The sequence below is a fragment of the Porites lutea genome, chromosome 5 (genome assembly GCF_958299795.1).
Source record: "Porites lutea chromosome 5, jaPorLute2.1, whole genome shotgun sequence".
Classification (NCBI taxonomy): domain Eukaryota; kingdom Metazoa; phylum Cnidaria; class Anthozoa; order Scleractinia; family Poritidae; genus Porites; species Porites lutea.
Window position 1 is genome coordinate 9,539,952 of NC_133205.1, and position 25,063 is coordinate 9,565,014.

General features: G+C 39.4%; 4 protein-coding genes across 4 annotated transcripts in view; 1 reads left to right on the top strand and 3 right to left on the bottom strand.

Moving 5' to 3' along the window:
• The first annotated feature begins 1,031 nt into the window (after positions 1-1,031).
• On the top strand, positions 1,032-9,725 carry LOC140937167 (uncharacterized). The gene is made up of 10 exons (XM_073386699.1): positions 1,032-1,171; positions 2,298-2,372; positions 2,851-2,900; positions 3,050-3,101; positions 3,964-4,197; positions 5,091-5,263; positions 6,422-6,581; positions 7,504-7,608; positions 8,140-8,268; positions 9,123-9,725. The coding sequence occupies exons 1-10, from the start codon at positions 1,130-1,132 to the stop codon at positions 9,231-9,233; spliced, it is 1,131 nt and encodes a 376-aa protein (XP_073242800.1). The 5' UTR covers positions 1,032-1,129; the 3' UTR covers positions 9,234-9,725.
• Positions 9,726-11,205: 1,480 nt separating this feature from the next.
• LOC140937421 (uncharacterized) lies at positions 11,206-12,778 on the bottom strand. The gene has a single exon (XM_073386977.1). The coding sequence runs from the start codon at positions 12,764-12,766 to the stop codon at positions 11,324-11,326; it is 1,443 nt and encodes a 480-aa protein (XP_073243078.1). The 5' UTR covers positions 12,767-12,778; the 3' UTR covers positions 11,206-11,323.
• A 1,981-nt stretch (positions 12,779-14,759) lies between these two features.
• Positions 14,760-18,278, bottom strand: LOC140937698 (uncharacterized). The gene is made up of 5 exons (XM_073387263.1): positions 18,132-18,278; positions 17,922-18,014; positions 15,858-15,963; positions 15,468-15,561; positions 14,760-15,041 (listed from the first exon to the last, which is right to left on the bottom strand). The coding sequence occupies exons 1-4, from the start codon at positions 18,192-18,194 to the stop codon at positions 15,479-15,481; spliced, it is 345 nt and encodes a 114-aa protein (XP_073243364.1). The 5' UTR covers positions 18,195-18,278; the 3' UTR covers positions 14,760-15,041; positions 15,468-15,478.
• Positions 18,279-20,643: 2,365 nt separating this feature from the next.
• LOC140936969 (uncharacterized) overlaps positions 20,644-25,063 on the bottom strand; it is a 34,691-nt gene continuing 30,271 nt past the window's right edge. Inside the window, exons 15-16 of the mRNA XM_073386482.1 lie at positions 22,810-22,902; positions 20,644-21,797 (exon numbers count right to left, since the gene is read on the bottom strand). Coding sequence (XP_073242583.1) covers positions 21,594-21,797; positions 22,810-22,902 — 297 coding nt within the window. The 3' untranslated portion in view covers positions 20,644-21,593. The remainder of the gene's footprint in view (positions 21,798-22,809; positions 22,903-25,063) is intronic.

Below are 25,063 nucleotides of genomic sequence, written 5' to 3' on the forward strand. Positions count from 1 at the left end.
AAAACAAGTGCATATTACTCTACTGCATTGAGGTCTGCCTGCTTACTTGAGGGTTATCATCTATTACTGTAGGAGAACCACAAAAATACTTTTTTCATTATTATTCTCTTTTCTGTGTCTACAGGAGTTCATTTGAATCTCTCTGAAAAATACGCAGTTACTCCCTGATTTTCAGCCAGGGTCCACCAAGGAGGATGAGGGAGTTGGGGGGAGGTATGCCGCATAACACTTATCACAAAAAAATTGCGGTTTGACCATTATTTGCCCCTTTCACATACTTAGTTTAGAACTCTGCAGCCCTTTTAACTGCTGAAAATGCACCATACACATCTTTTAAATATAAATAAATTACTGAAAACTAGGAAGTTATCTTGACTTTTTTATAGCCTGCATACAGATGTCTGCTATTTCCTTTGTTGCATGTTTAAAAGTGTCCAACAAAGAGAATAGGAGATGTCTGCAGGCCAGGCGTGGATCCACACCGGTTTCCACTGTTTTACGGAAATTTGTCATATTTTTCATAATAAGTATATTTTTAATAATAAAAATCACTTTCCAATTTGAAATCTGGCCAATATCCTGTCTGAATGACTCGGTAACCCAGGGAAGGGCATCTTTTAGGTCCTTTTACAGACTACAAAGACAGATTTCCTTAGTGTAATCCTTTCCCTTTTATACACGCTGATACACATGACACTTAAAAAGGTACCCCTTTTGGGCGGAGCCGGCCCCATATACATGTAGGGAGTCAGCCTCCCCCTGGCCACCACTAGTTTTGTTCTGACTTCCACAGAGCAGGGAAGCAACCATAGACAGCTTGCTAACAAAGGTCTACTTTTCCATTCAGGTTTTTTTTAATCATGCAAAATACTTTTGGACACAGTCGACACACCATCCTCATGACCAGGACTTGCTTTGTTTTCCCAATGCAGGTCATATGTTTCTTTCAAATTTCATCATATTCACGTGCATAATTTATGAGAAAGCTATAAAAAAAAATAGGTCTTCAATCAAATAGCAAAAAGTCGGCCAAGAGATAGGGAATACAACAAAGTAGTGCCAGTTTCTTTTATAGTTTTCACGATTAGTGAAGTTGCGAGAAGCCTGGTATCTGTGCAGCCAAAACAATATGGCGGCGAAATGTGGAGAAGTTGTTTTCAAGGCTGGCGAGGTATGAGATAACAGATTTTAGAAATATCTCAACAGTTATGTTTGTATTTTGTGTCGCTTCTTTATATTCGTTTATCAAATTTATTTTGAGGGTATAAACTTTGGGCACACTGTGCTCTTGTCAAGACGTAACTTTTCATTTAGCCATAGTCCGCCGTCTGTTCTTATAAATCTTTTCATCCCCTGGTGGTTCTTGAGTTTTAGCGGTTATTAATTTAATGTGATTTATCTCTTACTTTGCTTTGAAGTGTCACCTGTCATGTAGCACTGAATTGCTTTGCCTTGCTGGTGACCGCTATTTAACCATTAAAAACTCCCATCGTCGCGTTTTATTTTATATCAAGTCAAGGGAAAGATGTAAACTTATGCTAAGATTCTATTGCTCAGGTTTTCTCCGTCAAGTCATCAAAAATAAAAATTAAAAAAATCGAAATTCTTCAATAAATAAATCCAGAATGAAAATGAAGATAAATATGCAAACAGCAGCCTAGACAGGGTTTAAGCCTATGTTTTTTTTATATGCAAATTAACTGGAAAAATGTTTTACCCAAATTTATAGAGTTTTGTTTGGAGTTGCCATTTTGTTGTCCCTCTCAGGGTCACCAGTATGGACCAATATGGCAGCTGGAAGCCAACACAAACATCTGTCACTGAGTTTTGCTTTGGAAGCATGAATTTATCACTGCAAATTGAAGCTTCAACTTCCCCTCCCAGGGATCAAAACCCCCCTGTGCTTTTAAATTTTTTAAATTGAAAATTTGAACAGTAACTATACTATCTTTTAACTACCAATGTAGCTTTTCTAAATACTCTTGGAGAGCCGAGTCTGCAGAAAGAGGAAAGCTTGTATAATCCTTTCCCGACTCGTCATGTTGTCCTACACGATGATTTATCACACCTTTTGCTGGCAGCAAGATAGATCACAAGAAGTTAAGGCTAGGGTTAAAATTCCCCATCCCCTGTCCCTCAAAAAAAATAAATAAATAAATAACCTTAAGTCCCTGAATTTGGATTCTTTGTGTTTGCACTGGCATGCTATAGGTCACTATGTTTAACTAAATATGCAATAATAATATAATATGTAAATTGATTTTATTGAGTAACACATCTGAAATTATTTTTTTAAGGATGGCAATGAGTCAGATATCTGGGATGATACTGCCTTAATAGAAGCGTACGATCGAGCAATAAGTGCTATAAAGGTATGGTAGTTAAAGACTCAGTTGCTTTTATTAATTTTGTAAAATTAATCTAAAATTTTCACTTGGAGTGTTACTGCTTCCCATTGGGATTCTCCTTAAGGTAGCTTTGGCTTTACTGCGGCCAGTTCCCATTATAAACACAAAATATTATTCATTAAAAAACAAAAACAAAAACATAGGAAATCAGTTGAACTATACCATTTTTGTCTGGTGCAGATTGAAGTTTCTGAAAAAAGCAATTTTTTCTGACCTAAGTTTCCATACTAATGTGATGATGTCATTGTCAGTAAAATAATGCTGTCAAGTTTTGAGATTTCTACATGTTCATTTTTCAAGTTATTCTTGTAATATTATCTTAAGTTGCACTAATTCTAAAGTAATTCTTTAAAAGAAGAGTTATTCAGAAGGAGTCAGAGTAAATTTTAAAAGTTACAATGGTATTCAGTATTTTTGTTTGTTTTGCCATGAAAATGAACAGAAAGGAGGAAAGAATGGTGGTTCAAAGAGTAAGGGCAATGGAAAACACAGGTATGAAGCAAACCAAAAGTGTGTGTCAGTTGTTATAATAGCCCTCCATTTATTTTGTAAAAACGATTGTTTTCAAAACTTTTTTGGTTGTCTTGAAGGTGAAACACTGTTGAGATTTATGTTGATTGATGAATTATTATTTTTAAAAGGAAAAACCAAGCTTCAAAAAAGAAGGACAATAAAAAGAAGGCTGCAGAACAGGTAACACTTTTGTTTCTTAGCGGCAAAAGACAGTACTGTTTCATTTTAAAATATTTAAAAATTCAAATGTCCAGCTCAACAGATTATTACTCTCAGCCAGGGAAAGGAAACAAAGAATAATTTTTAATGCTGCTTGTACTTCTTGAATGTTAAAATAATCTATTACTTGTACTTGCATGCCAACACGTCTTGAAGAGGAAATGCGTGCGACCATTCAAATTTCAATTAGTATTGTTGTGAAGTAGAATCCCTCCTTTCTTGTTTTTATTTTGTTACCAGTACTTTCAGAAGATATGTGGGCTGAGATGCAATTTTGTCTGGCATAATAACGCCCAGTCTTTTTTGAGATTTTCTTCATCAGACAACTCTTTTCTAATAATAATTATATTGTTAACCTGTGTGGCTGGTGGAAAAAGAGGAAGGGGAGGGGGAGATAATTTGTCACCTACTTATTTTTTTTTTGTCTCTGTTTTAAATTTTCTGGTAAGAGGACCCTGAGTAGTGGTTGAGTAAATACAAAGTAATTAGCATAGTCACAAGTGAGGCCTTGTTAAAGTAAAATTCTGACAAGCAATGTGGCCCTGAAACAGACTTATAAATTAAAGAGTGATGAAATGCTGACAAACAACATAATTAAGTGGATTGAAACTCTGATGGTGACGAGGACAATCCCAAATACAGCGTTCAATACCAGTACTAAAATGCTGAGAGGGATATAGCCTCCTCCTCAATGCGTAAAACAAAATTTAAGGTAGGGATATATGCCCCTGACCCCTTGTAGAGAGCCTCACAAATATAAAAATGCTTTTATCAGCAACTAAGACATTCTTTATTCACTATTAAAAATCAATTATATTTTCAGTGGCATGTTGGTGATAGTTGCCGAGCTGTTTTCTCAGAGGATGAACTAATCTATGATGCTGTAATAATTTCAATTAATGCCAATTCCAAAACTTGTGTGGTAAAATTTTGTGGGTATGGTAATACAGAAGAACAGTACTTAGATGATTTACTACTACCCATATCTAAGAAGAACAGAAAGCCTCCAAAACACTCTAGTAGTCAACCTGCCTGGCCGACATCCCCAGGACAACAGGTAATAATAATAATTAATTTTTATGTAACATTGCATTTGGAAGAAAAGTCAAGTAACTTTTTATAACATAACGCGTCATTATGACCCGTTATCCAGCGGTTAGACTGTCAATCTTTAGTGTCAAGGTTACTGGCCCAAAGCCAAGTGTTACCTCCATGACAACTTGTTCTAAAATTTGTCCAGTTTCTTCTGACAAGAAGAAGACAAGACAGTGTTAAAATTATTGGGTATCTTGTGAACAGGCTTATTACTGTATTTTTTTATTCAGCCATAAACTGAGACCCTAAACTTTGAATGTGTAGTCACTAGAATCAGCATAACCAAGAATGAAAAACAAATCGAAAACACCTGGCTATAATCTGAGACCCATTCATTACAAGACTTTAAACTACAGTAAAACCTAATACTTTTTTAAAACATGTGACCTTCCCCCATGAAAAAGTTCATTAAGGCTGCCCATTCTCTTGCTTTATTGTAGATACCTTGTTCGCACCAGTAAACAGTGCAAAAACTGGGTGTAACTAGCATTTCCCTATCATTTCACCTTGTCACAAATTTTTTTCTGATTTACAAATGAAATGTATTAGTTCATGGGTAGGGTGGATATCAAAGGGGAAATCTGTCATAAAAGAAACAAACAGCAACAACAACAACAAAAGCCTGGTTCTAGTCTCATGATACCAATATGGGACATCGTTCAAAACAGCCTTATATCTAACATTCAGTGCCCAGTAAAACTCTCTAGTTTGTTGTCAGTTGATGGCAGTCACATCCAGCATTATATTTTATCCAGCTGGCTGTTGTCTGGAAAAGATATCATTCCAGCAGTTTCTTGGTGAAGGTCTTGGACAAAGGTGTTAATAAATAAAGTTAATGATATGTTATTCTTTCAGAATGCAGATAGTGAAATGGATTGGACAGCAGGCAGCCAGTCACCTATAAGATGGCAGATTAGTGACTTGTGTCTTGCTCCAGAACAACCCAGCCAGCACCTTCATGAAGCTGTAATCAACTCTTTCTCTACACCATACACCTGCAAGGTTACTTTCCTCAGATCCAGACAACGGTAAAGCTTTAATGTTGTTATTAAATCTAACAGATTGTAATAGTTGAAGCTCTCGTAAGCGATGGCCACAGAAATTCAAACAAGTGGTCATAGAGATGGTTGCTTACGAGAATGAGCTCTTGTAAGTGACCGCATGGTAATACGATAGAGGGTGGTTGCTTTCAAGAGCTTCAGAAATTTGTTAATAATTCATAAAGAAAAAACAAAATAATTAGTTTTTAATGAGTGTCTTTATATCTGATATAGACACAGCTAAACTATACATCCAATTTTTTAGACCATTAGCGCAGTGTGCAGTTTTATTAGAGTGTTGATTTATGTGAATAAGACTATGAGTGGTCACTGAGTGGTCGCTTACAAGAGCCTAAAAACAATGGAAAAGTCCAGTTGGGTAATCCCAAAAGTGGTCGCAGTCCATTATGAGAGCTTTCATTACAAAGTTTAAGTCACAGATCAAAAGGGGTTTTAATTCATAAAATGTAGTCATAACTAGAGCCGGTCGCAAGGAGAGCTTCAGCTGCACTAGTAGCTGCCTATTTTTTACTGGGTAATTGTTAATGTTAAAAGCACTGGCTCCTGGATGAAGAATCAGTGTTGCTGTGGGAGGTTAGAGCACTAGACTTACTATCCAAGGTTAGTCCCTGAGGTCAAATCCCCTTCTGACCAATAGCTAGATTTGTTTCTTGGTGTCAATAGTCCTGAGTTCAACTCCTAGGTCACAATAGCCATTCTAACTAGTTTGCCTCTAGTCTGCGAATATAGCTGTCTCTCCTTGCACCTCGCCACTAGGAACATTTCACAGGAGATGTCTGCCTCTTTACGATAGAAATTCCCTACTGTTGTAAAATCTGGCCAGGAGCTCTGATTGGCCGATGTAGTACATTGATTTATGTCATTAGTATGGAGCTTCTGTTGTTTAGGCATATATGTCTGTCCTACAAAATGTCTCTAGCACCGAGAAGTAAGGAGAGACAGCTCTATTTGCAGCCTAGTTTGCCTCTTATCAGTAAGGGTTTTTTAAAAATTTTAATTGAATCATTTGTTTCAGTTATTTACTCAGCCCTATTTATAATTTTTATGATAATTACTGTAAAGGGTACCGGTAATTATATAAAGATTATCTATTTTTATTTATTGCTTTATGCCATACTTTTTCAGACAAGATGTTGATGTGTCAACACTGAAGCCGTCACAGCCATCTCATCATCTGAGGAATCATCATCATCATCATCATCATCCTTACACCTCTGAACAAAGATATCCTATGTCAGGATCTCCATTTTCTAGTTATCCATTGTCTTCAAACTATAACCCTTCTGTAAGTGATGTGATCACTTTGTAAAGCTTATCATAACTGATCAGCCAATTTAATATTATGCTCATAGTATCTCAGTAAGTGAATTTTAACCTTGAAGTCTAGTCACATTGGCTGTTTAGGTAACAAGTTGGTTGATTAAAGGATTATTTTTTGGGAAGGTGGGGGCGGGGAGTCTAAACCTCCTGCCTCACATACCTTGCATCCCTGGCTTCTTCCCTTTTTATCTTGGCTTCTTCCACCTTTTTTGGTGGCAAAACACATCATATTTAGTATTCTGGCATAATAAAAATTATTTAATTCTCCCGCTTCCCATTCTTTTAGACTCCCACCTCCTCCCTTTCCTCTCCAACTTCCCATAGCCCTCCTGCTGCTGTTCTCCACGGCTCCCAGCCCCCCTGTCCTCACCCACTATTTTAGAGGGTAAACTGATAGCCTTGTCCTGGTTTTAGGAAGAGGTGAAGCTGTATTCTGCTAAAACCTTTGCTAACTATTTATTACCTCAAGTGTTTGCAACACTAAGCAATCAAGAGCAAACTCTGCTCCTCAGCCGGGTATGCTCTGTACAACATAGTCATCTAATATCAAGGAGGAAGCAGAGTGGTCAAGCGGTTAGAGCGCTGGACCTGCAATTCGGAGGCCCCGAGTTCAAGTTCTTCCCTGACCGCTAGCTGGATTTGTTCACGGTAGTCCCGAGTTCAAATCCTCGACCACGCCTGTAAATAGCCAGCTGAATTTGTCTTCAGCCAGTTGAGACTCTTATCCCTGTTATGTTTGATTTGGACTATTTGTTTCCATCAATTGCTCAGCCTCTCTAGCATAACTGCTATAAATACTGCGGAGGGTAAACAGAGGAATTATTATTCATATTTATAATATTAAGTCTGGTTACTAACCATTCGTTTGTATAATTTTGCTCCTTCAGACAAACTTCTTCCCTCCTGCTCCTCCACCACCTCTGCCTCCAAACCTTCTGCCTCATCACTGGCCAACTTTAAATCCATCAGGACTTTCACCTTCCTCAAATACAGTAAGCATAATGTTCCTAAACAACATATTATTTAGATTTAAGTTTTCAAAATTGTTTGGGCTCTGAATTTTCTTTAGAAAAAGAGTGTTTTGCCTAATCGACAGAGGATGAACTGATCTATGATGCTGTAATAATTTTGCCATGGGCTTGTCTTGGTTTGCATTCTCATGGTTAAATGTTGAACACCATATTGCAAAACCTGTATTTTTGTGGACCCCTCAGCTGACACCTTGTATTTGGCAAATTAGCAGTTTTTATAGGTTTGTACAGAATAATTACTATTTGTAAAAAAATTCTGTATTAGCAAACACCCCTGTTAACCCTTTCGCACTCAGAAATAGCCAGTGTCAAAATTACATCTAAAATTGCCAGTTGATGTGAAGATTGAAACACATGAATTTCACTGCAGCCAGTAAGCTTGTATTTTGCCATGAGAAATTTGCCATAAATAAAATTTTGCTCTCTTTACTGGTAGTACATTTAAACAACCAAGCAATTAAACAGTTATTGTATTATCCTGACCTATTGTAGTTCCAATATGCACCTGTGCCTCCTCCGCCTGCACCAGTCAACAATAGTGATATATCTCATGACAATGATGCACTAGCAAGCATGTTAATGGCCTGGTATTTGAGTGGTTATCATACGGGTTACTATCAGGTGAGAGATCTTGCAAAGGTACTAACAGGAAAATAGGGGAGAGGGAGAGAGGCCGGCATGTTGTGGCCAACTAGTTACCATGTAGGCACAGGGAGACCACCCTCTATTAGTGTGGCCATTGTTGATTGAAATCTGAGCATCAATATTTTGTTCTTCATAGAAGAAAATTCAGATGAACATTATGGTGGCTATAATTTGGTCCAAAATGCAGATTTTAACATAAATTGTTTCAATAAAAGTTTGAAGAAATTAATGTTTACTGAGTCATGAGTCATTTTTAAGTTCTTTTAAGTGTTATTTTGGAAGATGATTTTTTGACCTTGGGGTTAGAGCTAAAGAAGGAGACTCCTAACTACCAGAGGGTGGTCTGCCTGTGGTATAGGTCTTTTCATCCAGTTAATATTATTTTACATGACACAAATAATCATTATGCTAGCCCAATTCCTCCCTGGACTGTCTACTCTCTTACATTTTCTTCTGCTGACTTCCATTATCTTAGCCACTGAATTGAGCCAGTAGCTGGGCTTTAGCAATATCCCTGCTCACCACCTTAACTATGGTGCAGGTTTGATTTTCTGTCCTACTGTTCATTATATCAAGAGTTCAGTTTGTTGCTATTCTGAGCCCTGCTCAAGGGGTTTTCTCCAGTTTTCCTCCTCCATAAAAAGTATCATTTCCACGTTCCATTCCATTTCAATCAATCAATCAATCAACCCTTTCTGTGACCATTGTACCGCAGTCATCATCATCATCACCATCATCATGAAGTGATAATTTTGTCTCAAAATTCAGTCTATCCCACTTGTCCACTTAATCACATCCATCTTCGTCTCTTTTTTTCTTCCTTTTTGTAGGCTATGCAAAACCTTCGCTGTGGTTCCAGTTTAAGAAACAATGAAGCTCCAGTGTCTTCAACAGATTCAGATGTTAACAAGAAAGATTCAAGTCAACCACCAACAACATGAAAAGATGTGCGCTTATTTATTACTATTGTCTTATAAGAGGGTTTGCTGTAACATGGTGGACTTATTTTTTGTAAAGAGGTGTTTGCAGTGAATAAATAACTCACAAGATCTGTCAAACAATGTTGTATGTAGGGCTCTGCCTGATTAGTTCCCAAATAAATAATTATTTCAATAACATTCTTTACATCCTAAGAGACAGGGTTTAATGGTCCATCTGGGTAATCCAATCAGAGATTTTGTAATGTATGTTCCTACTCATGGGAGGAAGAAACCCGGAAGTCGGTGAACCTTGTTTACCAATATTATATTTATTGTGTTCTGGGGGATCCTAATAATCTGCTAAATGACAATCAGCTGTTGGAGATGGCTCAAGAGTGCCATCAATGGAGGAAACTTGTGGGCGACTGCTGCAAAACCGAAGGATGATGAGGATGATGAATCCAATCATGTTTAAGTATTACTGATAAGGCTTCATAGGAGTGGGGTTCACAATAATAGAGAGCTTTAGATTTGTGTAGGAGGACTACTTTGAGTACGAGATTATACTTCATTTTTTCGCGTATTGTCGAAAAACATTCAACCAGGAAAGCTTCATTGTACTATTTTTTACCTTAAAAATTAGTGTGGTTATTTTTAATGGAGAAGGTTCAGCCCTTTCCCGGTTGTAAAATGACTAAACATCTAAAATTTGATAACTTGTTCCCGCCCTACGAAATTCTCACTAAAACTTGTGGTAGAATGACGACGGCTATCACATTTTCCCGCCAAAATGACGTTGACTCACAAGTGAGCACTACTTAGTACTGAGAAAATCTTGTACCTGTAGTCGTTCTCATCTCAGAATCTAAAGCTCCCTAATAATATAAAAGCTGGAACTGAAAGGAATAATTCCTTATACCCTGCAAACAGGCATTCCTTACTTGCCAGTCTTAGCCTTGCTGACTTGTTCAAAGAAGACAAGATTGCAGGTTCAAATATTTTTTTATCATATAACCACAAATGAAATGCCAGGTGAGCTTTCACGTGAGAACATGAAAAGATCGCTATTGCTATGGCCACACGGATCAATCTGGCCTTTCTTTATTTCACTCCTTCACTGCACTAACTCATGAAATATTTTTCAACACTCAACAAGAAATTTTGTATGACTGCGCTGCCATGTAATATCCTTTATTTCATACAATGCTGGGTGATTATGTGACAAGCCCTATCATGAGCATCGTAGATGTGTACATAATTGAATACAGGACAACACCCTAGCTCTTCAGCCTTCTTAAAATAATGACCTTGTGCTATGCTCTTGGTCATTATTTTTAAGGAGTGCTAAGAGCGAGGGCATTATCTGATGCAATGCACCTTCTCATTGTTTTCAAACTAACCTTGAGAAAACAGCTGACTTTTTGCAACGCCACCACTGGTTTCCCAACGAAATGACATCTGAGAAATTCCGTGTAACTACTGATGACATATCACTTCCCATATCTGGGTACTGCTTCTGATTGGTTGTGCCGTATGGGAAATTTACTTCAGCCAATAAGAAACACTACCCAGATCTGGCCAGTGATGCATCATCAGTACAGAATTTTCTGCGCTCATTTCTCAGATGTCATTGGACCGGAAAACCAGTGGTGGCGTCACAAAGTGTAGGCTCTTTTCTTGGGCTATTTTCGAACCAGCAGGTCATTATTGTGGCCACTGAGGTGGAAGAGAAGGTTATTATTAGTAATAGTGACCTTGTGTTCCACCTCAGTTACCTAGCCTGCGTGCAGACACTTTAAACCTTGTTTATAGTTTATGACTATATCCACACTATATGCGATACGTGGGCCGGCTGCACTGCAGGCTACAGTTACCTGCTATTCCAGTAATTGAAAATAATAACCTGTTCAAAACAATGGAAAGGTGCATTAAATAGGCATTTAGTTAGTGTACTGGACACATATGATGTAAAAGAAAACAGTAAAGAACAAAACCCATGAATCAATACAGATTCTTCCCTGAACAGAAAACAAAGAGGTCTTTTGTTTTACATCATCTGTGCCCAGTACACGAAGTTTTGACCATTTAAATACTGATATTGCCTAAGCTTTTCAATCAAGATTTGAAGATGCAATTATGGTCGATAGTGCCTTAGCATAAGCTTTAGGGTTCTTATAGAAAACACAGTTGTTTGCACATGTGTCAGGATTCGCATCCCAGATTGTGGGTCCACATGAGCACAAGGGAGGAAGAACGATATTTCTGCTCTGTATCTTCTCCTTCAAAGTTGCTTGCAAAGCTTCTATGTATCTCTCTGTTTCCCTCTCTTTTTGAAGTTTCTTATGCTTTTTAGCTAAGTTTGCTTCAATTTTCTTTTGTTCTTGAGCTCTTAGGAAAGATTCTTCCTCTTTCCTCATCCTTCTCATCTTCAGTTTGTCAATTTGATGTTGTTCTATTTCAAGTCGTTCAACTTCCTTTTCAACTTTCAGAGCCTCCATTCTCTTACGATGTTCCTTCATTCTTATGTTCTCTCTCACTTGTTCCCGTTCAATGTCCATAAACAAACGCCTGTAAACAGCAACTTGACTTTTTGCACGTGCTTTCTTATCCTCCATCAGCTTGGAAGGTTGTAAAAGAGCTTCGAGGGTTTTAGACTTTCTGTTTGTTTGAGTATCGGATTTTTTCTGCTGGACATTTAGGTCATTGTTTTCAATTTCTGAATTCTCTTCATCTTGGACATCTTGAAAGTGAACATGTTTCACTTGATGCTCTGGCAATCTAGATCCAAAATAACTGCATTGATTATGATTATAATATTCATGATCTTTAATTGCATTTTCACCGATCCAGTAATCGCCTATTTCCCTTCCCATAGGTCTGTCTAAATCTTCCGAATCGTGTTCTTGCTGACCTGAACGTTCAGTTCCCTGCCGAGACGAACCATGATCTCGGGTCGGCGAAGTCTTCCACAGACCTCCAGGGAGTAGCCTGCTCAAATTATCCAACTCTGTTCCAAGACTCTTCGAGCTGAGTACATTACGTGCATGCTTCGAACAATTCCGGATCTTTTGAGCGTGTTCCTGCAATAGCTGACTCGCAGCATCAACAGCAGTAAGATCTTGAGTAACACTGCGCTGAATTTTTAGATCAGAATCATCTCGATACACACAGTTGTCCCGTCTGACAGTGCTTGGCAACGAACTTTGCTGCACAACATTTCTCTCAACTTCAAAAGCCTCCACAGACATTCCATGTTGCTCTTCCCGTTTCATTTGTTCCAGGTTTCTAACTCTCGCTTTAACCTCTTGTTGAAATCCCCTAAGCCTTTCTTGCTTTTCTTTTATCACCTTTTTCAACCGAAGTTCTTCTTCGCGAGCGCTGTGTGTCGACGGGCCATGGTGTGGTTCTACCCAAGCAGTAAATGGCAAAGTAGCAGAAGATCGTCGTTCCAGATGACCTCTGGAGCGAGTTTTCTGCGCTAGTTTCTTCTTTTCCTGCTCTTTTGGTATTATAGGGTTATTTTGAGGCACTTTAAATTCTATGAAAGCCGCCATTTCTTCAAACAGGAGTTCCAACCGTTAACTCAACCTCGTCCCCAGGGCCTTTTCAGACATGGGTAGTTGAAAAACCCGAGAAGCCCCAGACCCTCGGGGACAAGGTTGCTGGATTCTTCCAAAAATCTGCTGCTTCGTCTTGAACAAATTGGCTGTTTTGTTTGTGTATCCTTACTGGGAATACAAATACCGTAAATGTTTGTTTCCTTGGTCGGGAAAAGGAAAAATGGTGGATGGATGGCCAAGGAGGTGTTGCTTGTTGCCTGTTCCATCCCCCAGCTATAGGGCCCTGACAGAAACCGTGGGTGATTTCAGCATGATGAGACACAAATGGCTGTGAGGGAGTTTACTCCTGACATGAGTCAAGTCACATTTTAGTATAGCCAGTCAATCTTGAAGCCTGCAGAGCAGGCGCGGATCTAGAATAAATACGTACTGACCGATTTCCATCTTCTAGGGAGGTTTGGGGGCATGATCCCCTGGGAAATGTTTTGGCTTTTAACTCCCCAAAGTCCCCTTTCCTGGGTTTCCGAGTCATTCAGACAGGAAATTTACTGACTGCCCTAACCATTTTCCAGATATCAACTTTGAAAGTTTAGAGTTTTTCACGAAAAATATTTCTGTCTGGATTTATGAAAACATGGCTTCAGGGAGTGTCTAAAGGTCCTATGCTAAGTGTGTCCTTGGTACCAAGACTTTGACCCTCCCCACCCAGGACAATGGGTGACTGTCTGCATATCCCACTGAGCTCTACAATTATCATGATAATCATTCTCAGCAGAGGGCTGATTCAGCTGGCTGGGGTAAATTAAGACCAAGGTAGCTGCTAGTCAAAGCCTGTACTGAACACTGCTGCTTACTGAAGGGGTTGTGTCAAAACAGCCCCCTCCCTACCCCACTAGTTTTGACCCCCAGGCCTGATCCACCCACCCACTGTTAGGGCAGTCCCTGGGCTATCCAGCTGTACCAACCAAGATGCCAAGCCCCCTACTCTTTTGGACACCGGACAGGCCTGGAGCCGGGCTGGGCGCGGCGCCAGGCGAAAACCTAGTGGCTACGTTTTAATGAAATCAGACAGATATTTATTGTGTAAAATCTGACCACTTTCCATAAAAAGGTGGAAACCAGTATGGATCCATGCCTGCAGAAGCTAAACAGCAAGGAGGCACAAACTAACAAACTCTGCAGTATTACCAGTACCTTGTGCATGAGCACAGCCATATTACCCTAGCAGTGACAGCCATGCAGTCGATTGTGGATTCATCCATTTTTTGGGCCCGGATTTTGGACTTTGCGTGTAATTAAAATATTTTTGCCTGGATTTCGGATTCAGGGCGAAATTTTAAGGACAGGTTTGGTTGATAAATCATAACGGATTGGTGGATTTGCATACCCCCATTCACCCCCCTCGTACTTTATCTCATTATAAAAATGGGGAAAATAGCTTCTCACGCAGACGTTCTTTTTGCTGGTGTTGTCTGTATGAAATTAAGAAGGCTATAGGGAAGAGGAATCTTATGCAAAAGAGGACTGATCAGACTGTGAAAGAATTCATGGGTGGTTTGGAAGTCTAGATTTTTTGCTTCTATTTGTACAGACACCTAAACTTTCCTTACTGACAAAAGTTTCTGTATTTTATCAAGAAACTATTAAACCACGGCAACACACAGCCCAATGTATGCCTGCTGTAGGCATTTTGTTTCCCTGAGTTTTTTTTATTTCTTTCGACACAAACCCCTCCTTATGACCTTTAGGTTACACACATAACCTTAGAAGACAACAAGTTATGCATGAGCACTCAGTTCAGATTATTCAAAATATGTTTTTTTAGTGAACTTATGTGTAGAACTTATCTAACAAGCGGGCAAGCGTGCAGGTCTATCTTTTTTTTTTCTCAAAACCACATGACAGACTTTTTTCTGGTATTGAAGCAATTTCACACTTTTACGCATTAGTTTTGAACATGAAAAAGGCATAACACAATAGGAAATCATAAAACTAACTGTACTTTTATTTGTTTTTGGCAACAAAACCATCATCCAAGTCATAGATTTAAGTTACTTTCTCTGCTTTCTATATATCTTGTGTTACAAATAAGAAAGAATAACAAAATTTTTACTTTTTAATTTGACCAAAAACTACAGAAAACACAACAGGGAACTCATTCCCACAAGTTGCAATCTACCAGCCATGACATTATCAAAACCAAATAAATACATTATTTAAAAGCAATATAAACTACCATCCATAAGTCTCTATGTTGTGCCAACAAGTCCTAAAAGATAGAAGTATTAAAACAAGATCATGTTAAAAAAAATCATGACTAGCCTCTGATCCTGGTATTAATATGGGTGTGCAGAGATGTTTTCTGGGATCGGATGTAAGTGCAAGAAACATATGCGGAAGAATATTGGAAGTGGCCTAAGTTACAAAAGTTTAGCCCTAGTACATTTTAATGTATAATATAATTATTTACAGTACTCTGTGATAAGAACAAGATTTAAAGTAGACATAGGTGTCTGCCAGAACCCCAAAAAGCCTGGAGGAAAGGGCCAACAGTACTAAACAAAGGGGAAAAAATCGAGATGAAAAGCAAAGGAAAAGGACAGAATAAACCACATCATACAGGTAAGAAAGGTCAAGCTGGAGGGCAAGCTGTAAAACTATTACTTTCTTTGCACCCTGAACATCGTGCACTCACCTAATCCAGAGTTATCCACGTTCTGAAATGGCTTCATCAATGTCATTTATAAGGTCTTTCAGCTTTTCCCACTGTTCCACATTCAAAGATATACCTAGTTGAACATTATTGAAGAGAACCACAAGCTGTTAATATGGTATTTTGCCAAAAACCAGACTTATTCAATAAAACTTGGTAAAAAAGGGAAAGTTGCACACAAGCCAATGGCCCAAATGGCTGGGGCTTATCCTGATTTCCTTAGAATGAAGCATGCCTAGGAGTATTGCTACTCCCCACAGGCGAGGCTTGAACCCCAGACCTCCAGATCTGGAGTTCGAGGTGTTGACCACTTGACCACACATTCCTCTACAATAATAAAACCTGACATTTTCAATATTCATTTGTACTTGCCCTTCTTGCCAGGAAGATATTCCCCATCCTTCTCGTAGAATTCTCTGATGTCTACATACAGTTTTCCTCTAAAGTCCCTCACTGACACTCTCCTTTTGTCAGTAAGCTGGAATATCAAAAGTATATAAATTTCACTTGTTATAGATGAGAAAATGTAATCAAGGAAAATCAAAAGTACATGACTTATCTAGAAAGGAAAATGTAACCGCAGCTGCTAAGCAGCTGACACCAAACTCACAACGAAGTTATAAGGATTTAGTATTCAAAGAAACAAATATTCCCTGTTACAAAATATTATAGCCTGCAAAGAGGCTACCAAGTGGAGCAAGGCAAACAGGAAAATTGGCAAGCGAAGCCAGCCAAGCATGGCCTAGGCTCGATTTCCGCCGTCTCCCGGGTCCGGTCTTTGATCCTCCCCGAAGAGAGACGGCTGGACGCGTGACCCGTTGACCTTGTCTATGATGTAATTAAAAAGTTGACAATTTAGGCGTCACTGGAAGTGAAACCAGTCTCCAATTTTCTTATTTATTTGGCTCAAAATTGCATCGAGCGCTCCCTTACCCTCCCAAATGACTTTCGAAATAGCTTTTTCGGTACATTTCCATACATTGTGAAAAAGATTCTTCAGTACATTTCTGTACACGGCGACATGTAGTTAATTTTCTTTGATCTTCGAATGTTGGATTTCGTCTTCTGTGGGTCCGAACTGACTGATTCTAGGAGGCGGACCAAATTAAATGGAAAAGTGTCTTATTTACCAGACAGAATTTCCAGCGTATTAAATGTTCCTCTGTCAAATATAAACGTCGATGGTTACATCTATAACGAACGCAGTCATCGACACCTAAAGCGTCTTGAAAAGATCCTTGAAGAGGCAAAATCATTCACAACAAACAATCGAACAAAACGTTGTGTTCCTTCGGACTCTAGGATTTCGCCTAGTGTCTCCGCGCCGTCGAAATCGCTTTGCCATGCGATGGATCAAGGAAGAACGGGAAGGACTTTCTGTTTTGATGTGATAATTTCTGCAACAATCTTTGCCAGACGAAAATCTGCAGGCGGTAACATGATTGGCTTAAACTAACAAAGGAAATCGCACGCGTCCAGCCGCTCTTTCGGGGGATGAGTGCTGGCTCATTTTCCCGAACAGCGGCTGGTAATCGAGCCTAAGCATGGCCTGGGGGAGAAAAAAGGTGGGGGAGCCCGTAGACTCTGTTTTGATGCTGCTTATTCACCCACTTGCAATTATCCTGTAAGACATATGTCAATAAGGTAATTAGACCTGTCAAATTATTGTTTGCTTGAATACATTGGCTTCAATAACATTTGCGTGATCATAGGCATTTGGAATTGAAACTATAAATACTTTCATACACTCCTGTAGTTCCCTCAGAAACCATACCCGATTCTAGAACAAAATGGGCAAAGTATATACCCGTTTTCAGACCAAAACAGTGCAAAAACCCTACCCGATGGAGTTGTACATACCTATGTAGCTTATATAAGGGAGTACCCCCCCCCCCTGGGTGGAAGGGTGAAGGGATGACCTCATCTGGATTGTATAGGTGGCAAAAGGGGTATCAGTAGAGCTAGTAACACTCTTCCAACATCCACTCAAACTAGAATGCAGCATGTCCTGATCATAACTGTGTGACTGTGGCTGTGTGATTGTAACTCTTGACTTTGTCAGATATGCTGAATACCAGCCACTGTTCTAAAATAATACCAAAGTCATACTTAAGCGTTCTTGGCATGACACCAAAGTTTAGGGCACACTACTAGGACAAGCCCCCCTCCCTCCCCCTACCGCTACCGCCACAGCGAGAACCCCCTGCTCTACCTCCCCACACCAATACAAATAAAGTCTTCACATTTATTTTTTGTACCATGGGACACGGGACATGGAACCCTACTTCACTGTTTTTATCGTGTCACAAGGGATGATGGGATAAGATCGTTCGGCCGAGAGCTCTTGGGAAAACACTAGAAATTTCTAGAAAGCAAGCTGCATGCTATTCTACAAGGAAGAATTTTCAAGAAAGCTTACAAAATTTTAAAACGTACTTGAAAAACAAAATCACCCTGCTCGTTCCTGGAGGAGCTGGCCTTAGGCTTTGAAGATTTGTCTGCCTTCGTCTTGGCCTTTTTAGATTTCACCTAAGAAAAGAAGTAACATTAAGTTTCAGCCAGACATACAGACTACAAGGAACCGACCACGTTGAAAAATACTACGAACATTCATTCTGTAGGTACGAAAACTGTTTTGTTACTCACTTCCTCTTCTGAATCTTCGCTGCTGTCAGAAACAGTGGCTTTAGACTTTACTCTTTTAGACATATTTAAACGCTTCTGAAAGTGTTAAAAACAGCTCTATTCAACCTCTTCAAGAACAGCCGGAGCGCGCAACTGAACGCGCCAAAGGGCTTGGTAACCACGTTTTTCTTACTGGGGTGGGGGCCAGGGTGAAAACTGGGCATGAGGCGTGGTCCTGTAAGAGGACATGAGCTTACTTACTCTGTACAAAGACCACGTGCTTACAAAACAAAATCGTTCTTCCAGGCAGTCACGTTGTTCAGCGACTTCTAATTGGCACGTGCACCTTTTGCTACTTTTTGTTATCTGCTATACGTGCTTTGTAGCACGTAAGGTTGGTTCGGCGGCCACAGGCAAAGTAAAAACTTTCACAGATACATTTCTGGGACTTTTGTAATTTCTGGCCAAGATTAAGCACCCAAATGTTGTAACGAAATTACCATAAGATGAAATTTTAAAAAAGTGCCAGTTGTTTCGAATTTATGCAAATTTGTCTCATTTTACTTTTAATGTTTAATACTACCAATGATTAAAAAATAGTCAATTACTAGTAAAATTCAATCAACAATGGATAGGATTAGAAAAGAAATTAATCTAGCAAAACCATTTCGATAAGTATCATAACAGAGTACGTTTTCTGTATAAATATGATATTCGAAAGGTCATTTCTCAGGGCTTTACGGTCAAGTCGCTCGAAAGTCATCTCGCCCGAAGTCATGTCGCCCGAAAGCAGAGTCAAGGAACGCAGCCCAAACACCCGAATTTTTAAAAAAGCCCTAACAACGATCAGTATCAAATTCTTCCTTGTCATAACAACGCTTTATAAAACAGAGAATGGGAGATAGCAGGATCGAACCCAATCCATTCGGCTCCGAAGGTTACGCGTTTCCGCACACGAGAACAATTCGCCACTTGCACATCTCCCATAATGCACCTTATTTGCTCCCCGTCCCCCCCCCCCTCCCAAATTTTTCATAACCTTTGTTTTTTATTTCTCCTGGGTAATACTAGTCTGCTACACAACCGTACTAGAAACGGCTGAGTAGCAGACTATAGGGCATTATTGGGTATTACAGCCGTCCCAAGAGAAATTGAAAACATTGCATTATGGGACATGTGCAAGGGACCTTACTTAACATCATTCTTAGGTTTGATTTCCACTGTCGCGTAATTTTCCCGAACGAATGCACGTAAAATTTACGCGCGTAAATAAAGTAGTGAGCGAGGTCCAACTTTTACGTTTAAGGTTGATTTCCGTAGCTCAGTGGTTAGAGCATCCGACAAGTGTACGGAATCAATTCCTGTCGCCGCCGGACTCAGATTATTTCTTTATCCTGTGCTCGTATCAAATTTTAAAAAGTTTTGTAAACAGACCTCTGCAAACAGGTACCAGATCCTGTGTCGAACCGAGAACCATGGCCAATCTCGCCAACAGTAATGCGTTTCTCAGATGATCAGCTCTTTATGTTGTACATATTGGTTTATTTACGTCTTGAAGTGACGTCTGATATGAGCATCTGAATAGAACAAGATCCGGCAGCAAGAAGTACCGGTTAAGTTTTATTCGGAGTTCTGTGGTTGTGTTAATGTTGTGTAAATCAGGGGCGGATCCAGGATTTTTCTTAGGAGGGGGTGCACCACTAACTGACTGATGACGTAAAAAAAATTAAAAGCGAATACGAACAAGAGGGCTTTTGACTAGGAAATTACATAATGTGAACTGCTGAGAATACAGATCAAACGATAGAGCAGATTTTGTATGACTGTGAAGAGACTGCACAGTTTTAATTAGAACGCAGCCGCGGGTCATCCCGGGTGGGTGCGCACCCCCTGCTCCCTCCCCCTAGATCCGCCCCTGTAAATTGAACACATGTCTATTGTGTTTTAGTCTCCCCAGCAGCCATTGTTGAGGCCTTTGCACCTCCTCAAAAATTCAGCGGGGGAGGAGGGTACAAAGAGAAACGGGAACCAAATACGGGCTACATCGGAGAAAAAAAGAGGGCTTCGTGCTTGATCTCAACAATGGTACACGAGGCTTTCTTAGAGCGATAGATGAAATAACATTGTTTTCTTCACAGTGTGTACTGGAGGCACAAAATGTGTTAATTTACGTAGTACATTTCTTTCTAACTGACTGAGTTAATAAGGTAGATTTTAAATTCTGACCCTCTCTTGGTGAGGTCCCAGTCGAAAGCATTTGAAGAGTCAGCTTTTGAATTCCTTGAAACCTAAAATTGAAGTATTTCACCTTAGGTGATCATTTCATCAATTCTCAAAACCTTTTTTCTTTATTGTGTATTGATATTAATCCCAGCGAATCATTTGAAGCATCAGCATTTGATTCCTTAAACCCTCTACTCCCTAGACAAATCTCCATACATTTCCCTAAAACGGTAAGTGGGAGAAATTGATTAAGAAGCATTTCACCTTACAATAGGTGATCATTTCACTAATTCTCCAAACCTTTTCTCGGGCTTTATTATGTAGTTATACTGTGACGAGAAAACTGATTTTGGTCACTTTTGGCAATTAAAACGGTCAAGGAAGTAAATTCACATTTTAGTACCGATGCAATAGAAGACTGCTTTTATAAAAGACACACCGTGGGGATTTCTAGGATTTAAAATTTTGAATGGACTCATCAAATGAACCAAATCCTCATTCCGGCATTTTTTTTATATATTAGCACTGCTTCACACCAAGAAACCAAAGCCCATGGAATATTGCTACTGTTTTATTCCTATCGAAGACATTATTTAAATGTACATCTTCCTTCAGTCCTTCTAAAAAGGCTCACACTTGACGATTCAATACCTACTAAAATGGCTCCCATTCGCTAGGTACTAAAGTTTTGTATCATATAAGGAAATGTAATTGACTGGTACTAACGCGTATAACGCCCAACAATGACCCAGATTTCAGGTATAACAAGTAAAAATAATGCTGCTAAATTTCACAGAAACCGTAACTATAATCTACCCAATTTATCAAGTGTACAGAATTCTAGTACGAAAAGAAAATTTGTCCGATTTACCAAACTGATCAATTTACAACGAACCTCCTAACTTTTAATTGAATTGCCCTAAAAATTGTCTTTTGTCTCCTAATTTACTGGTAACTCCCATAGTTAATTTCATTACAAGACTAGATTTCCTCTGTTCACCAGGATCACGCAAGATGTGCGTGGGTTGAAAACGCCAACAGCGGTAGGAAATCCATTGGTGCTCTATTCGTCTTCACCGAGCAAGTTTCACTTGGGCAAAGGACCCAGTTCGTGTTCTAAGGGAAGTTTTAATTATCTCAAAATGCTCGTATTAACTGTTATGGGCCTCTCGTAGACACTCTCTCTTTCGCTTTCAGGGGCCCTGAGCACTTGTCTAAGCCAAACAGATGCAATTGGAAGATTGCAGAAGGCGGAAAGATTCATTGCAAGAGTCTTGCAACGACTTTTTCCGCCTTATCCAATCTTTCCATAGCCTCCGTTTGGCTTAGACTCTTTCGCATAAGCTTGGAAGTGAACTGATGCACTTCGTCGTCTGTCACAGCGAATTTACTTCCCTCCAAATACATTTCCTCAGCTTTTTGTCGATCCACGTGCTGAATTTGCTGTATTGACCAAATAAGAGCCTGCAAGAAAAGACACAAAGTTTCCTTAATGCACTATTCCGGCACGGACATCTTCCCAAAACACCCGCAGGTTAACGATCCTCCCCAGAATTCATCATCAACAAAAACAAACGACGAGTTAGCGTGCAATCATTTTATCATGTTTCTGCCACGGGCAAGTTTACTTCACTGAATTCCTAAGCACAATAAATGTTAAAGTATGTTTTCAGTGAAGAAAATGGGGAGGAGGGGAATGCGCAAAAGTATGTGAAAAATAGCTAATATTTGAAGGATGCTAAGAGATAGAATTTGAAGTCTCTAATTAATGGACAACTAAGGTTATGTTCACAATGTACCGGATACGATAGAGAACTGGAACAAGTCGTTCACACACATCGAACATAGTGGAATAAATCCCAGTCCTCACTCCTGAATAATTACTTCCGTCTCAGCGGATTCCATTTCCGGTACGGTCCAAATACCTGTTCATACTGACCAAAGTTTGGCACAGAACCTATCCGATATGTGACTCTCCACTTTCGAGATCGGCGCGGTACAGCTTCGCCCCGTTACAGTAATCGCAACGAAATCACCGTTCTTATGTGTAAACAGAAGCCATATCCGGTATGGCTTTCGTGCATGCGCAAGAGTTATTCAGTATACTGTAGTGTGAACATAGCAAAAGACCAAATAATTCGCCATCTCACTAAAGTGCCCCGAAGCGCGCTAGCAGACTGAGTACTTTAAGTCTACCCTTTCAACCTTCTTTCTTTCTATCTCTTTGCGTCTATTCCTTTCTTACTCAATTTTCCCGACTACCCAAGAAATGTTCCAGTTCTTGCAGTCGTTACCCTTGTAACCCTGATCATAACAGATTTTCATCTTCATCGATTACACCTATGGTAGTAGTTTTTCCAAATCTTTGTTAATGGCGACGTAGGTTGCGCTCAAACTTGGGGGGTATTGACCCAGGAAAACCCCATCGAGCCACCTTAAACTCACTACTAAAACAATGGTACGAAACTCAACTCACCTCGGGTAACCAAACTTCGGACACATAGGTTATATCTGGGGAGCCTTTGAGTTCTTCATAAAACTGAAGAAGCAATCCCATTATCGCGTCTCGCTGTTTAAAAGAAGGAAAGCCCAGGGACAACTTAATTACTAACTAATCAAAGCAAACTCCTTTATGAAATACAGTCAAAACTGTGCTAAAGGAGCGGTTCCTAGAAATTTAGTAAAATTCCATTTAAGGTTTGGTAAAACGGGCAACAAAAAAGTGCAAATTGTTTTGCAACATTGCTGCAAAACGAGTGGAAAAGCGGTGTTGTGCGTTTTACCACGCATGTTCAAACCTGTTAACAACCTGATTTGTTGTAAGACAGGTTTGGTGTGGGTGGTAAAACGCGCAACATCGCCATTCAACTCGTTTCGCAGCAATTTTGCAAGACAAGTTGCACTTTCTTTGTTGCCCGTTTTGCCGTACCTTTAGTGGGAACTTTCACCGAACTGAGTGAAACAAAAACAACTGCTCAAAGCATGAAAAGAGATTATAAATAACACAGCAAGTTCAAAAGGAGGCACGATGGACAAACTTGAAGATAAAAACGGATTCCAATAGCGCTTTTAAAAAACTTTTAACTTGTTAGCCTAACAGTTTTACAATGTTCATTTTTGTTGTTTGAATCGTTTGATGTAATGCTTGGGAGACATATTTGTTTGACACGACGCTGTGATTTTGTCATTCACAAGTCAAGTTCTCAAGTTCCACAGCGAATAAGGACGCATAATTCGCAAACCGAAAATGACCTGTTAATCGCCCGGGGCGTCTATTTAATTCTAGGGGTCCGTGCGGGGGCGTTTAAAAAAGAGAGGCGATTATTTTCATAACTGTAACTAGCTCAACAAAACTTATATGCTTTCGGCGAAAATGTCAAGAGAGTTTTAAAAAGGGGGAATATCCAGTCCATCAATTGATACGTCTAGGCCGCTTAGAGATCCATATTGGCCTTTTGAATCCCAACATCGATGTCAGAATCCTTGGTCATTGTTATTGTGTTGCCATAGTTAGTCTATCCTTACTTTAAACTTGGCATTGAACAAGATGAAATATGCAAACCCTTGTTAATCAAGCAAGAAACTGAATGAATTGAATGATTTTGCACCACTTTGCTAATTCCTAGTATTTTCGAGTAATTCTCATACGGGGCGTCTATTATTGTTTTGTCATGCGTTTTATATATGAGCCTTTGGCTCGGATGATCGGGGCAACCCCATCCCACGTATCAGCTGACGTATTGACGTTAATAAATTGATTGATTGATTGAGGGGGCGTTTATTGTTGTAACTTTTATTTTACTTTGTTTCATTTGTAATAATATTGATTGTTTTGGTACTGAAATCTTCATGTGGAAGATAAAGTCAATAAAGTTGTTGTTATTAAAGAGGGCGTCTAATACAATTTTAACAGCACAGAGGGGGCGTTTATTTGGAAGTGGGCGTTTATTAGGTCATTTACGGTAATTAACAAAATGAATCCGACAGCCGCGTCACAGCCCCTTTAAGGTGATGTTATACGGGGCAATTCGCAACGACGATTTTAACGCAACACAGGGTTGCAATATTGGAACACTGTTGGAACTATTCGAAACAATGTCGCAACAATGTTGCAACGCTGTGTTGTGCTAAAAATCGTCGTTGCGAATCGTCTTGTGTAACATCACCTTTAAGCAGTCACCCTTTGGGAATGGCCAACTGACAGTGACAGCTTATGCAGGTTGACTGTTTAATATAAGAAAACGTCATTTAAAAGGCGAGGTCGCGCTGTTTCAAACTTTATTGCGCTTATTCTGTCTCATTCAGTACGTCAAATCTTGGCAATTTTTTCTGGAGTTGAATTCTAAGACTGTATCAAAGTTCAGAAAAAGAAGAAGAAAGCCGTTGCCTCGTGTTCACGTCCTTCACAAATGTACAAAAAAAATGTGACGCACGCGCAAAGTTGTTGTTTTGCCATTTTGTCAGCTTTTATGTCGTTTTCGTTGACGTCGTCGTTGCTTAAGCTCCCTAATAAAGCTTTGACAAACCTAAGAGTTAATCATGAAAGTATTCATCACATGACAAATTGACCTCATCTTTCTGCCTCTTGTTAAAAGACAAGCAATAAAAACGCCATGCACAGAGCATGTGTATCTATCGCACTTGTATGGTAGATCTTGACAAAATGCCGACTGTTTAATAGAGATGAAGACAATATAAATAACTCGTTGGGACCTCGGAAAAGGTTACTG

Excerpts from the sequence above, each read along its gene's own strand:
- LOC140937167 (XM_073386699.1), top strand. The coding sequence starts at position 1,130 with ATGGCGGCGAAATGTGGAGAAGTTGTTTTCAAGGCTGGCGAG. Across the intron at positions 1,172-2,297 it reads TTGTTTTCAAGGCTGGCGAG|GATGGCAATGAGTCAGATAT; the intron begins GTATGAGATAAC and ends TATTTTTTTAAG. Across the intron at positions 7,609-8,139 it reads TTTCACCTTCCTCAAATACA|TTCCAATATGCACCTGTGCC; the intron begins GTAAGCATAATG and ends GACCTATTGTAG.
- LOC140937421 (XM_073386977.1), bottom strand. The coding sequence starts at position 12,766 with ATGGCGGCTTTCATAGAATTTAAAGTGCCTCAAAATAACCCTATAATA.
- LOC140937698 (XM_073387263.1), bottom strand. The coding sequence starts at position 18,194 with ATGTCTAAAAGAGTAAAGTCTAAAGCCACTGTTTCTGACAGCAGCGAA. Across the intron at positions 15,964-17,921 it reads AGGGTGATTTTGTTTTTCAA|CTTACTGACAAAAGGAGAGT; the intron begins GTACGTTTTAAA and ends TTGATATTCCAG. Across the intron at positions 15,562-15,857 it reads ATATCTTCCTGGCAAGAAGG|GTATATCTTTGAATGTGGAA; the intron begins GCAAGTACAAAT and ends ATGTTCAACTAG.